Source organism: Montipora foliosa, chromosome 8 (genome assembly GCF_036669935.1).
Source record: "Montipora foliosa isolate CH-2021 chromosome 8, ASM3666993v2, whole genome shotgun sequence".
Classification (NCBI taxonomy): domain Eukaryota; kingdom Metazoa; phylum Cnidaria; class Anthozoa; order Scleractinia; family Acroporidae; genus Montipora; species Montipora foliosa.
In genome coordinates this window covers 42,940,904-42,953,090 of record NC_090876.1, presented here as the reverse complement: position 1 = coordinate 42,953,090, position 12,187 = coordinate 42,940,904, and the positions used below count along the sequence as shown (strand labels likewise).

General features: G+C 39.6%; 1 protein-coding gene and 1 long non-coding RNA gene across 2 annotated transcripts in view; one reads left to right on the top strand and one right to left on the bottom strand.

Annotated features, from left to right (window-relative positions):
- LOC137967313 (uncharacterized) overlaps positions 1-6,178 on the bottom strand; it is a 13,971-nt gene extending 7,793 nt beyond the window's left edge. The window contains exons 1-2 of the long non-coding RNA XR_011116518.1: positions 6,004-6,178; positions 4,914-4,980 (exon numbers count right to left, since the gene is read on the bottom strand). This is a non-coding gene — a long non-coding RNA (uncharacterized lncRNA). The remainder of the gene's footprint in view (positions 1-4,913; positions 4,981-6,003) is intronic.
- LOC137967311 (uncharacterized) lies at positions 726-10,312 on the top strand. Its single transcript, XM_068813830.1, has 7 exons — positions 726-1,036; positions 1,746-1,838; positions 3,119-3,175; positions 4,945-4,995; positions 7,520-7,843; positions 8,477-8,715; positions 9,068-10,312. Exons 1-7 carry the CDS (start codon positions 913-915, stop codon positions 9,380-9,382), a joined length of 1,203 nt encoding a protein of 400 aa, XP_068669931.1. The 5' UTR covers positions 726-912; the 3' UTR covers positions 9,383-10,312.
- Positions 10,313-12,187: the final 1,875 nt, after the last annotated feature.

Below are 12,187 nucleotides of genomic sequence, written 5' to 3'. Positions count from 1 at the left end.
CAGGGATTACTTAAGTTTTCGAAAAACAAAACATAACAGGAAACCTTGAAGGAATTTATATTATTCCTACCTGTTTCGCAAACCACCGTAGTTTTTGTACCCAACCGCATTTGAAATTTCGGGAAGCTTTAGGAACTCAACGCCGGACAATGTTCTGACCAAAGAATATTTTTCGCTGAGGAAAGGAAATTAAAACACTCCGTAGCAACGTCGGTACCAGTCTCAAACGTATTTCAACTAAGATAACTGCCAAAAATAGGTTATGCGATTTCCAATTCATGGCCGGTATCACATTTAAGTGGCAATAAGTCAAGCGTTTTTAAGTAATGCGAGCAAGCGATACAAGAGCTGAAAGCAAAGAATCCAATGTACTAAACCATATCCAAGACAGTTTATCAAATCTTTTTTCGCTATCACTACATTTCTTTATCTCCTCTTCAAATTTTGTGGTCTCTCTGTCTACACGTAATTATTCAATTTGTTCCTATAAGGAACTTAGGAGTCGTCTTTGTATATCAGCCCAAGGAAGAAAGGTGGAACTAGAAAATTTACGCCATAAAATCTATCTTGACCGTTTTTGAACACCAAAATCGAAAATTGTCAATAATTTACTTATTTCCAAGCAAGTTTTTTCTTTAAAGAAAGAAATCTAATTTGCGATTGGTTCCAACAATCGAGCAACAAAGCGGGTGTCCCACACTGAAGAAATTCAAAGGTAAATTATTAATTCAAATTAACCTTTTGTGGCTGATCGACCAGTGTGACTCGGTCATAAAATAACTGGAAATTTACCTTTGATTTTTCTGAAATGATCGTTTGAAGGGTTGTATTTTCTGCAGATAGGGTAAATATACAGTGTCGGCCTCGAAGTGCAATTACGTTTCGTACTGTATCCGAGTGAAATCGAACAGGATGGATTGTGTGTTTTACTGCATCCTTGTCGTGCTTTGCTGTTCAAGATTGTCCTTAAGTGCTTCCAATGATGACACCGGTGATTTTATAGACGAGAAGGGTAAAGCGTTAAATAACCTTAAAGGTAAAATATTTTTCTTCTTTGCTCCAGGAGCTTAAACTCCCAAGAATGAAGCCGAATTTGTTATGTGAAGGTTGACGACATGAAAAACACTTTTCTTGATAATAAGTACCTGCCGTTCGAGGGAACCGTTCAAGTGTTGTGCTCCGATCACGATTCAGTGCTTGCGACATTCTCGGGATATTTTTGACAACGAGACTCTTTAAATTGCAAGTCTTGAAAATCTCGAAAATTATCCTGTAGTAAGATGCCAACAAAGTCCAGCAAGAATGAATGAATTTGCATATTAACTTCCCAATGTTTCTTACCAATGCGAAATGACAGATAATTCAGTTGAACACTCTAGTCGCATAAGTGTTCTTTTATTACTAGAAAATTAATTTCGATTATTAGAGGAACGATGACAGTTTCTGATAAAAGAGCATTCTAGTAAACAACCAGAATTCTTGGAATATTTTTTTAGTGGTAATTGCCACTGAACCAAATTTGACTCTCCTGAAGTCGTACCAATGGTGCTCTGTCTGCATCAGTCATCAGGCGCTCTTTCGGTGATTATGTTTGACTGAGTAAACTGCGAATTTCAAATTTGCTACCAAAGGCTATATGTGCCGCGCCTTTTACTATTAAGGAATGTTTATGACGTTAAAATGTACCGGTAGACTTTAAAGTTCATAAAAATCCGCTGACTACTGATTCTTGTTTTCACGTGCAGTTGTGCCAGGTAGCAAGAGAGGCAATGTTGATTATCACAACGTAGAACAAGAGGCTGGAAAAGCCGTCCTAAAGCTATTAGACGCAAAAATAGGTGAGCTCAGAATAAGCCAAACAGGATGCAATAACTAACGGCTTTAACATGCAATCAAATGCCTTAGTCTAAACAGTGAAGTGAGATGTTGATACTTTCGGCTATGGGAGAACGCTGGCGGACCAACGAATGACAAGAAAAAAACGTAAAATTTCATTGAACCTCTTATTGCGTATAACAGGCACAATGAAGAGATTGCGGTCACTAAGGAAGCGTACGTGTGCAAAAAGATATCTCAAGGTCAAGAAATCACACAGAGATTTCCAACATCGAGATCTAATAACCAATGAAGAAAGGGTGAAATACGTCTGGGTCCTGCAGTCTCAAGAATAGCGCACAGTCACCAGTCAAGCATTTCAATACTATTCAGCCCAGTCGTTGGGGCGCTTGCCTTGAGCTCCGGACATTCCGGGTTCAAGACGCTTCCTGACCTCTAGTTGAGGTGGACCTTGTAGTCCCTGGTTCAACTTCTCCGTCACTTGTAAATAGCCAACTGGTTTTCCTCCAGTCAATCGGAATTCTTAAAGTTGTTTTTTTTTCCCATTCTGTTCGTTTTATTAGACTGATTTAGCAACAGAACGGGAAACTCAGTTGACGACGTGTGAGCGCGCGGAATAGTCTGGATTCTACTTTAATCTGATCCGAATACGGACATTTTTTTGCGCGCACCGTCGTAAAATGAGGTTCCCGTTCTGTTGCTAAATCAGCCTATTGGCGCCGAAAAGCCCCTATCAATGGTTTTGTTTTTGGCTTATGTGACTTATGAGGCACTGTTTACAGTATTAACATAGCCACTCGTATTCCTACATTCATCTGGACTTGTTGTTCCCTCCCAAGGACGATAGCTACACCAGCTACCTTTTCCAAACCGCTACAACCTCTCTGCGTCTCACTGATGTCTTTCAAGTGAGGGCCGCAATCGAGAGTTTGGTGTCTTTTGTGAGAGTCAAGGGCAAATGGTGGTAGTTGTTGATAAAATTTTTCCCTTCAAAAGAACGAAAATGTATTTATATATATAAACATTCAAATGTATCAGTCAGTAGTTTGCTGTCGCTGTTTGTATAGTTACGCAAATTACTAAACATTTGTAACAAAGCGCCGTGTATCCTTCGGACCCTACTAGCTTGGGACTACATCGTTGGATTTCCAGCCTTGTTGACACCAACGCAAACGTTTAGTCGAACATCGACCTCGGTCGGTTCATTTCTAACATAGTCAATGAGGAGGCTGTGTACCGTTAAGTAAATCTCTTTTACCAAAGTTTCCTTTTCTTTCTAAAGGTAAGAAGGTCAGTGACGCCGCCAAGGAAGTCACAGATTTTCTAAACGACGCTGTAGGTAAGGTTCTACACGTATTATATTTTGTTACTGAACAGCTTTCCGAAACCCGTTCATTTGAGAATATTATAACAGGAAATGTAGTTCAAAGTCCTTGAAATAAAAAGTCATTTTGTTTAATCATTACGGATAAATTCAGCATTACACCGTGACGAGATTTCGAATGTGTCATTGTCTCAATATAACGTGCGTCGGCTGTTGCCCATTTGTGATGTCACAGGGAAATTACATGTGTTGCAATCAACTGTCATCTCATGCAAAACGCTCTAAGTAAAAAAATTATCGATGGTGACTCGGGGATACTCGGTAAAAATCCGAGTGCTCCTTTGCAGGATTCGAACCTACGACCTTCCGATTACTAAGTTCGGATGCTCTACCTTGGAACTATAGGAGACTCGTCAGTGGTGACTCGGAGATACTCGGAAAAAATCCGAGTGCTCCTTTGCAGGAGTCGAACCTACGACCTTCCGATTATTAGTTCGGACGCTCTAACAGTGAGCTAAATATTCCACAAACAAGACGACCTTTCGTTGTTACCTCGAGAACACTATTAGGCTGATTTAGCAACAGAACGGATACGTCAGTGGCAACGTCGCGCGTAGCAAAACTACCAATGAGAATTTAGAATAGAGAAGAAAAGAGTGTAGTCTATTCTATTCTGAATTCTCATTGGTGTTTTTTCTGCGCGCACCGTCGCCGCTGACGTTCCCGTTCGGTTGCTAAATAAGCCTATTATGTGCGGTTGAACCTAAAATGCTTTATTATGAATATGATGTTGCTATTGATTATGGAACAAAATTCCGAGTTGTTTCTTGTGATATGTACAATGAAAATTTCTGGCTAAACTCAAGTTTATTAAAACCTGGTATTTAGCTGGTGAAACAGTAAATGGTTAAATATGTAATTGAACACAAGAAATTGTCATGACTTTGAGACCGGTATCTTTAACTTTCTCTCGCGTTCTGTCACTTTAATAACATAACAATTCCTTATATAATATTTGTATACAGATTTCCTATGTCGATATCAATGTTAGTTAAAACACTGTGAAACAAGCCGTATTTCAACACTGGGTATAAGTCACCTTCTGTTAACAAAAGGTCGAGGAGTCAGGAAAGTAGAATTATTGTGAATACCGTTACAAAGACAGCACTTTTTTTTCTCAGAGAAACTATAAGTAACAGGGCAGTGCAATAAAGTCCTTAAATGACTGACCATGAGAAATATACGTAAGTCATCTATTTTGAATGGTGAATTGTGTCGACCTTCAGAAGAGGACAATGTTCATTTTAATAGACTGAACAACTTGAGAAATAACAAGGGAAACATGGAAAAAAGGTTGCCTTGAATAGAACTCAACCTAATTGAGCCGTGTAGTGCTACTATACATGATGCACACTGCACAGCGCGCAGGTACAAAACACAGCTTCAAAGTCCCAGGTCCTTGTTTTGCCAATACAGTAACACACCCAACCGTTCACCAATGCTAACATTAGGCCTACAAACTAGGCCTAATTGTACCTACGTTTAGCTTTAGTTTAGATTTTTTATGTATTGGTAAAACAATGACCTGTGTTAAATGTACCTGCCGCTGCACGGCACAACCACTTGAGCTAGCAAACCATATTGGAACTAGTTAGTCAGTAGTGAATTCGTTCGACATGCGAAGATTGTGTAAGGGCTTCTTGCAGAATTCTTAAACTTTTTTAACTGAATCATTCCATGAATGCAGACTTACCAGTTAATACTGTTGGTGTTCACACGCACAGGTCATCATGCTAAGCAAAGGACAAAAAAGATCCAATCTGACAAAGAAAAAGGTAAGTCGCAAAATAGATTTTGTAATTTAAAAGACACAGACACGCCAGGTGGTGTAAAACCTCTTCAATTTCGATCCCTTGCAGGTCCCAACTTCTTAAAGAACTCATTGCCAAACTATTGTTAATGAGTACCATGGTCACTAGATTTACTCCTTACTTACCATAGTTTTATTTAGTTTCATTGTCAAGCTCATCATTATCATGATCATTACATGTCTCGACGGATGAACATATGGGGAAGATATATGTTTACAAACATTGCTTTTGTTATTCAAGTGTGCTAACCACAGGAACAAAAGACCTTTTGTTTCGACAGCCAATGAGACTATGGTTGCCAAATTATTGACAATAGGTAACATCAATGATATCTTCCCTATTTCAATTGCATATACGTATGTCTAAATAAAGCTTATGTGTGTACGTATGTATGTACTGACTTCGTTTTACGATTGTTCCCAATTATGAGACCTATCAAGCAAAGGACTGGTCACTGAGGAACATAACTGCAAAATTGACTGTTAATTTTCCCCCTCGAAACAATTTTAGCGCTTTCATATTGTGTCACTCGGCGCCATTTGCTAGACTTCTCAGGATTGGTTGAAAAAACAATAGGCAAAGAACAAAAACAAAAGCACTTAGTCAGAAAACAATACCGAGGTGCAGCATAATTATAGATTATGAAGTATCTCCGGTCAGTACAAAATGCGAACTGCAGAGTGCAGACTGGGTCTAAAATGCAGACTAAGGCCTTGTCCTAGGCCTGGGCCGAGGCCTTTTTTGTACCTTAGTCTGCATTTTAGACCCAGTCTGCAGTCTGCAGCCTGCATTTTACACTGACCGGAAGTATCTCAAGTCAACTCAAACGTCGACAGTTGATTTACATAACAAACTCAAAATACCCACCGCCTTTCTCATGCACATCAAATATTTTGTTAATTCTAAGTACTTCGCATTTACATAAGTAAAGGAGAAAGCATTCCACCAAAACGAAATCAATTCAAACCTCACTTCTTCTCAAAGACGGATCATTGAAGCGGTCCGTTTTCCTCCGTGGGCGGTCCAAGTGGTTCTTTTCTGGTATTTAAATCGACTGATTGATTAAATGATAATGCCCACATCTATATTCCAGCTTAGGGAGGCAGTCAAAGAGAGACCTTGCCCTGAAACACAACTCGATTAAGTTTTCTTCAAAACAGTGACCATTTTGTTTAGGTCTGTATAACCTGCTTTGTAACCGTTCCTTACACCATTTCGCGCCCTCGAGAATCGGGTCAGCGGCTCGTTCCTCGAAAGCTCCTCTCGTCTCAGAAAAATCAGTCTTGAAGGCTTAAAAGCTCGTCGTCTTCAAGATACAGAGGAAATTGTGGTACCCGGAAGGGGTTGCAGGACCCAGCTACGACAACGTCTCTCGTGATCATGAATGATAAAGAAAACGATGTGCACAAAAATATTATTCAGCGGAAACAATCCTAAACACAGTGGAATTGCATCCATTGAAATCAGATGTTAAAAATTGCGTCATTAATACAATAATATCAGTCTATTTCTTATATAGCGCTATTTACAACAAAGAGAAAGATCTCTGAATAGCGCTTAACAAAAATATAATAAATATATGTTATTCACCGGCCGGGAGGTCCGTATTGGCAGGGAAAAACTGTGCCCGAGGTCTCGAGACATAGGGCACAGTTTTTCCCAATACGAACCAACCAAGGCCGGTGAATAACATTTTTATTTATTTCTAAATTCTATTTTTAGAAGGTAGGAGAAACTACTAAGAAAAACTGGAAAAGTCATGTTTTTATTTTACACATTGTCTCATCAACATGTCAACAAATGTACAATAAAATGAATCGGTCAGGAGTATTTTTACACTGTGTGAAGTTTCGCTTTCAAAAGTCAACAAATTTGGCGAAATGTAGAAGAAGCCATTTTTTTCAATTCGCAACTTCACTCTGCGCTTAGCGTAGTTGGTTACCATGACTGTGGTCAGGAGATAGGAAAATACTGCCCGCTCCCGGAACCAATCAGATTGCAGGATTCTCAGGATACCGCCCGCTCACGATCAAAGAAATAAATAATGATATATATTTACAAAGAATAAACAATAACTACTAAATTACAATCTAACAATCTCTTAATAAATAAATAAATGCAATCGAACCTAAAAATAATAGATGAGCTAGGAAGACAACGCGGCCATAAAGAGATGTAATTGGTCAGCCTCGAGAACTGTGTTAACGAATAATGATTTATGAGAGCTAGACTTCCCAACTATAACACAAATGGACCCAAATGTACCCTCAGTAACATAATGTGAAAGACGATGCGTGCCATGTTTTCTCTTTTGCTCAATTTAATCTTTCGTTTTAGTTAACCGATGTAGTTGCCGTTAAAGTAACTTTTTTTCAACGCTTTCTGAAGCAAAAAACACCAAGTATAAGATTTAAGATACAGGATACTTCATTTCAGGAGTTCATGATCATGACTAAATTTAAGAGTATTGTGTTTGATGTCTCCACAGAAATATCACTTCTTCACCTTGGTGCAAAGAAAGTACTAACCCATAAACCCGAAGCTAACAAGCCAAAAAAGAATAAGGATGGCTCCTTTCTTGTAAACTTCAAGATCCCTTATATCGTCACACCCGTTGTTAAGAAAAAGAAGCCGAAAGCAAAGAAGTTTCAGCCTAAAAAAGTCAAGAAACCTCACCACATAAAGAAATTTCATCATCGTATTGTACATCACAAAAAACATTATCCCCAACATTATCACCACGCGCATGTTCAGGATGTCAACAGACCTCCAGCAGCACCGCAGCCTAGCTATAGTCGCCCACCAGCACCAGGTAGTTATAAACTTTTACTAAGAGCAATCATATACAGAAGTCTTTTTTCGGTACAATTTACTCAATTGCAAATCACTCATTTATGTACACAAAAGTTCATAACCCGTAATTCTCGATCTGCGGTGGAATGAGGCCCATCAGTTTACGGTATTGTCTACTTTTAGAATGGTCACTGCTAGATGTTTGCAGGAACAAAATGCAGCGGCATCGCGTTCCGCGCGCGATTTTGCATTTAGCACGTACAATCCCTCGTGCGGCTACTTCGTTTCGGACCAATCAGGAGAGTTGCGAACATTAGGCCGAATCTGATTGGCCATTATTTGGCGGGACATTTATTCTAAATTTAGATAATACCGTAAACTGATTGGGACAAGGTCATATTTCCTACCAGCGAATCAAAACGCGCGTCTAACAACACAACCACTCAAAATTCGTGTGATGTCACAGCCGTATTTCCATACTCTCATCTAAACACAGCTATTGACCAATGAGAGTGCCCGTACTATACTAATTATTTTATAAATAGTAATGGTAATCCAGTACTGTGAAGTAAAGCTGCGTGATAAGGTTTACTTACCATATATACTCAGAAATGACAAATGTTTGCCTAACGCCCACGTTACTGCTCCACAGTTGCCCCACAACAAGCACCTTCTCCAAACTACAACGCCATTGATTTGACTTTCAATGGTTACAACTGGACCTACAAGTACGCAAATGATCAAAGCTCAGACAGGACTCCTTGTCAAGGCAACTGCATGGACCCGTGTACACAGGCATGCTCCATGAGCCAAGATTGCTGTTGCTGCGACCCAAACATGATGACCCAGATGCAGGGCCAAATGAATCCAGCCGCAGCTTATCCGACTCAGGTAAGTCATTGCAATGGCTTATCCCATATATATGCGGGGTTCTTTTTCATTGTTGCAAGCAATGACTTATAGTTGCAAAATTGTAAAATTCGTTTCTTATTTGATGAAGAGTATTCATGACCTTCCGCTAAGACGTAGAATGCTTTACTAATGAAGTAACCCTAACTAGCTATAGCACCTCACATTACACTCTAATCGGTTAAGTCTAGTGGGAGAGAACGCTATTCCTTCTGCAGGCCTTGGTTCATTTAACAGCGTACATAATCTTGTCTCTTTTCGGCATTCTATGCTAAAATAGACAATAGTGCCAATTCACTCCAGAAAATTGAATGAAATGACAATAATTTCTCAGGTCACTCCGGCTCCACCTATGTACCAGCCGTCTGTTCTTGAAACAGCTGCCCAGCCGCCAGCCTCGTGTCCACTTCCCTGCAAGCGAAACTGTTTCACTTACTGCCCGGAGGAATGCTGTGGGATCGCCGGAAAGCGGGACGAGGTTATAGGCAGTGAGGGGTCTGGGAACGAACAAACCACCGAGCAGGACAGTGGAAGCGCAAAGGAGGCGTTGGAACAGAATGAAAAGAAAATTGCTAAGCAACAAGAAATCAAGGATCGCAGCCAAGAAGGAAGTTCTAAAGACAACATCAAAGACGAGAATGTTGAATAAGATTATTGAAGATGACGCGGTTATCTTATTTCAAATGCTTGTTCAGTAATGTTGTGCGCTACAAGACTTGACGAAAGTGCAGACGGGAAAAGCAGTCAAGGAATTTCGAAATCCCAGAGGGTCTTAACGGCGATTAACGAATTCAAATAAGGATGGTGCTAGGTGTTGAGTTTTACTAGTGCTCTAACACTTTAAAAGCATTTTCCAGCATGGCAGAATCTAGGGGTTTTCTTTTCTAATTCCCATCCAAAGATTTCTGCTTTAACCCCGAGTTGACTGTGCAACAAAAACCTTTTGGTTACCATGGCAGCCCTCAGTTTCTCTTCAGTGTTGATATTTACTACGACATTAACTTGATTTTTTGAGAGCATGTTGTTTATTTGTTTGCCGAATGGCATAATTTGCATCCGAGAGTAGCCAGGGTGCAAAAGATGTATCGAGGGACATGAATAATTATTACGACCACGAAAGTCATGTCATTGTCATTGTTGTTAATAGACTTGGCGGCCCACAGGGCCACCAAGAGGAGTGCCATACTCATAAGAACCCATAAGTTGCTTTTCTCATGGTAATCATGGCTAGCAGTATTTCTCGTGGGCGCGTCCGCACGACGACGACGACGACGACGACGCCGACGAAGTCGCAGAAGAATTGACAATATTCTAATAATAATTAATACTTGTATACTTGTGCTCAACATGCCGGCCAAAATCCATTGCAGACCCTTTTGCGAAATGCAAATTTGAATAGAATCAAAGTAACCGAGTTACGCTGCATGATGAAAGAAGGTGTAGAAATTGGTTGAACGTCGATTCTGTCGATTTGACGTGAGCAGAAGTTATGAGTCTCTTGCAAAATGTTCAGTGTTAATATAATGAACAACGTTTTCATGTAAAATACCTATCATTCTCGACCATTAAAAAATTTAAACAACACATACGGTCGTCGTATTTATTTGTCGAATTATTTCTCATAAACAAGTAATTACATTTTTAATTTCATTATCCAAGCAGGGACGAAATAATATGGAACTGAGAAAAAGAAAGGAATTTTATTTGAGTGTCAAGACTTCTAGCTCTAAGACACTAATTGGGGATCCTGTAAACTGAAATCAACAAATGAACTCCATTCAAATCAAATGTTGGTTTTTGAGGAGATGGAAACCCGGAGTACCTGGAGAAAAAACAATCGGTGCAGAGTAGAGCACCGACAAACTCAACCCATACATGAAACCGAGTCCGGAAATCGAACCCGGGCCACATTGATTGGAAGCGAGTGCTCTCACCACTGCACTATCCTTGCACCCTTCCGACATTTTAAAAATCGCCACCTAATGGGTGGCTGGGAGGTTTCAAAGAGCTGCCGCGATTCAGGCAGAGCCTCCTTTTCTCCTCCTCGATAAAGAAAAAGGCAAAAGGAGGCTCTGCTCGCAGGGTGCGTCAGGGCACACGATGTGTAACAATCGAGAAAACGAAAGGGTGTGGTTTGCCGTTCACCGTAAACGCTATGCTAAATCTCTCGAGCAGCGTATACTGTAAGTACGTAAAAACTGGGTTTACTTAAGGTAATTCCCTTGAAATTGTTCTACTATCAAACTTTTTTGGAAACTTGGCATAATGAACATTCGTGATATTAACATTAAAAAAATGCAGTAAAAAAATAGGGTCACCGTGCTTGTTTACGCGTCAGCAGGCTCGTAAAATGGGGTATTTTTACTGTTTTCGCGTTAAAAATTCAAATCACCTTCATACAGAATTAAGTTTTGGTTACTTCAAAGACACAAAATTTTATTTTGAAAATAAAGCTTCTTTTATTTACATAAGCAGTAATGCTTCATTTACGCCGACTTTGATTTCCTGGTTGTGGGAATAGTGCACTTTTTGGGACAGTTCCGTGGTTAGCTTGAAGTCCTCGCCTTGGGTAAAATACACCCAGTACGGAACTGTTTTCCAAAACAAATTCATGTTCTACTTCTGTTTTTCTTCTTCAAATATGTTCTTTATTAGACTGTTCCTAGCAAATACCTGAAAAAAAGATCGGGGTTCACCGTGCTCGTTTGAGAGAAAAGGAGCATTTATTTCGTTATCGGGTTTAGTTTGAGCGAAATCTCTTACGTTTTGTATGCGCACGTGCTCATGTGCGCGCGCTAATGACGCGAAAATCGTGCGCAGTAGGGATGCGCAATGCAATACTAAGGAATTACCTTAACCCTAAAGTGATATACAAATCTCATCATGAAGAAATGTCGAATTTAAAGAAGTCAGGCAATGGAAAACTTTTTGCAGTGCTAAAACGGACTACCGATTAGTGAAAAACGATGAAATTTACAGCATGTATAGTTCTGAGAATTTGGCGACTATGACGTCATATCACGTGACCATAACACTTTTGGTGATTTGATAGAACCGCCATTTAGGATTCTCACTTTCATCAAAACCTCTATAAAAGACTATAATGTATCTAATTTAGCCTATAAAAAATGGCAGAAGCAACGGCAATTCAGACAGGAAAATTACAGCTTATGTATGGACTCGAAGTTTTTGTCCTGCAAGGATCTCTAGGCCTCAAAATATGTTGGTAAAACCCTTGCTGTTATGGAAACAGTTTTTTACGTTGCGGAAAAGTCTGACGGCGGCGTACTTTAATAGTCTTTAATTTTCTTAACTTGACTTTCTTAAGTCAACTAATTGCAGTTGACGTGAGCAAAGAGAAATCAAAAACCAAAAACAAGAGCAAGTATCAGAGCTAGCAATAAATTACTATTTCCGAGTCTGACATCAGAATATCGCCATCTTTTCTTCGAGT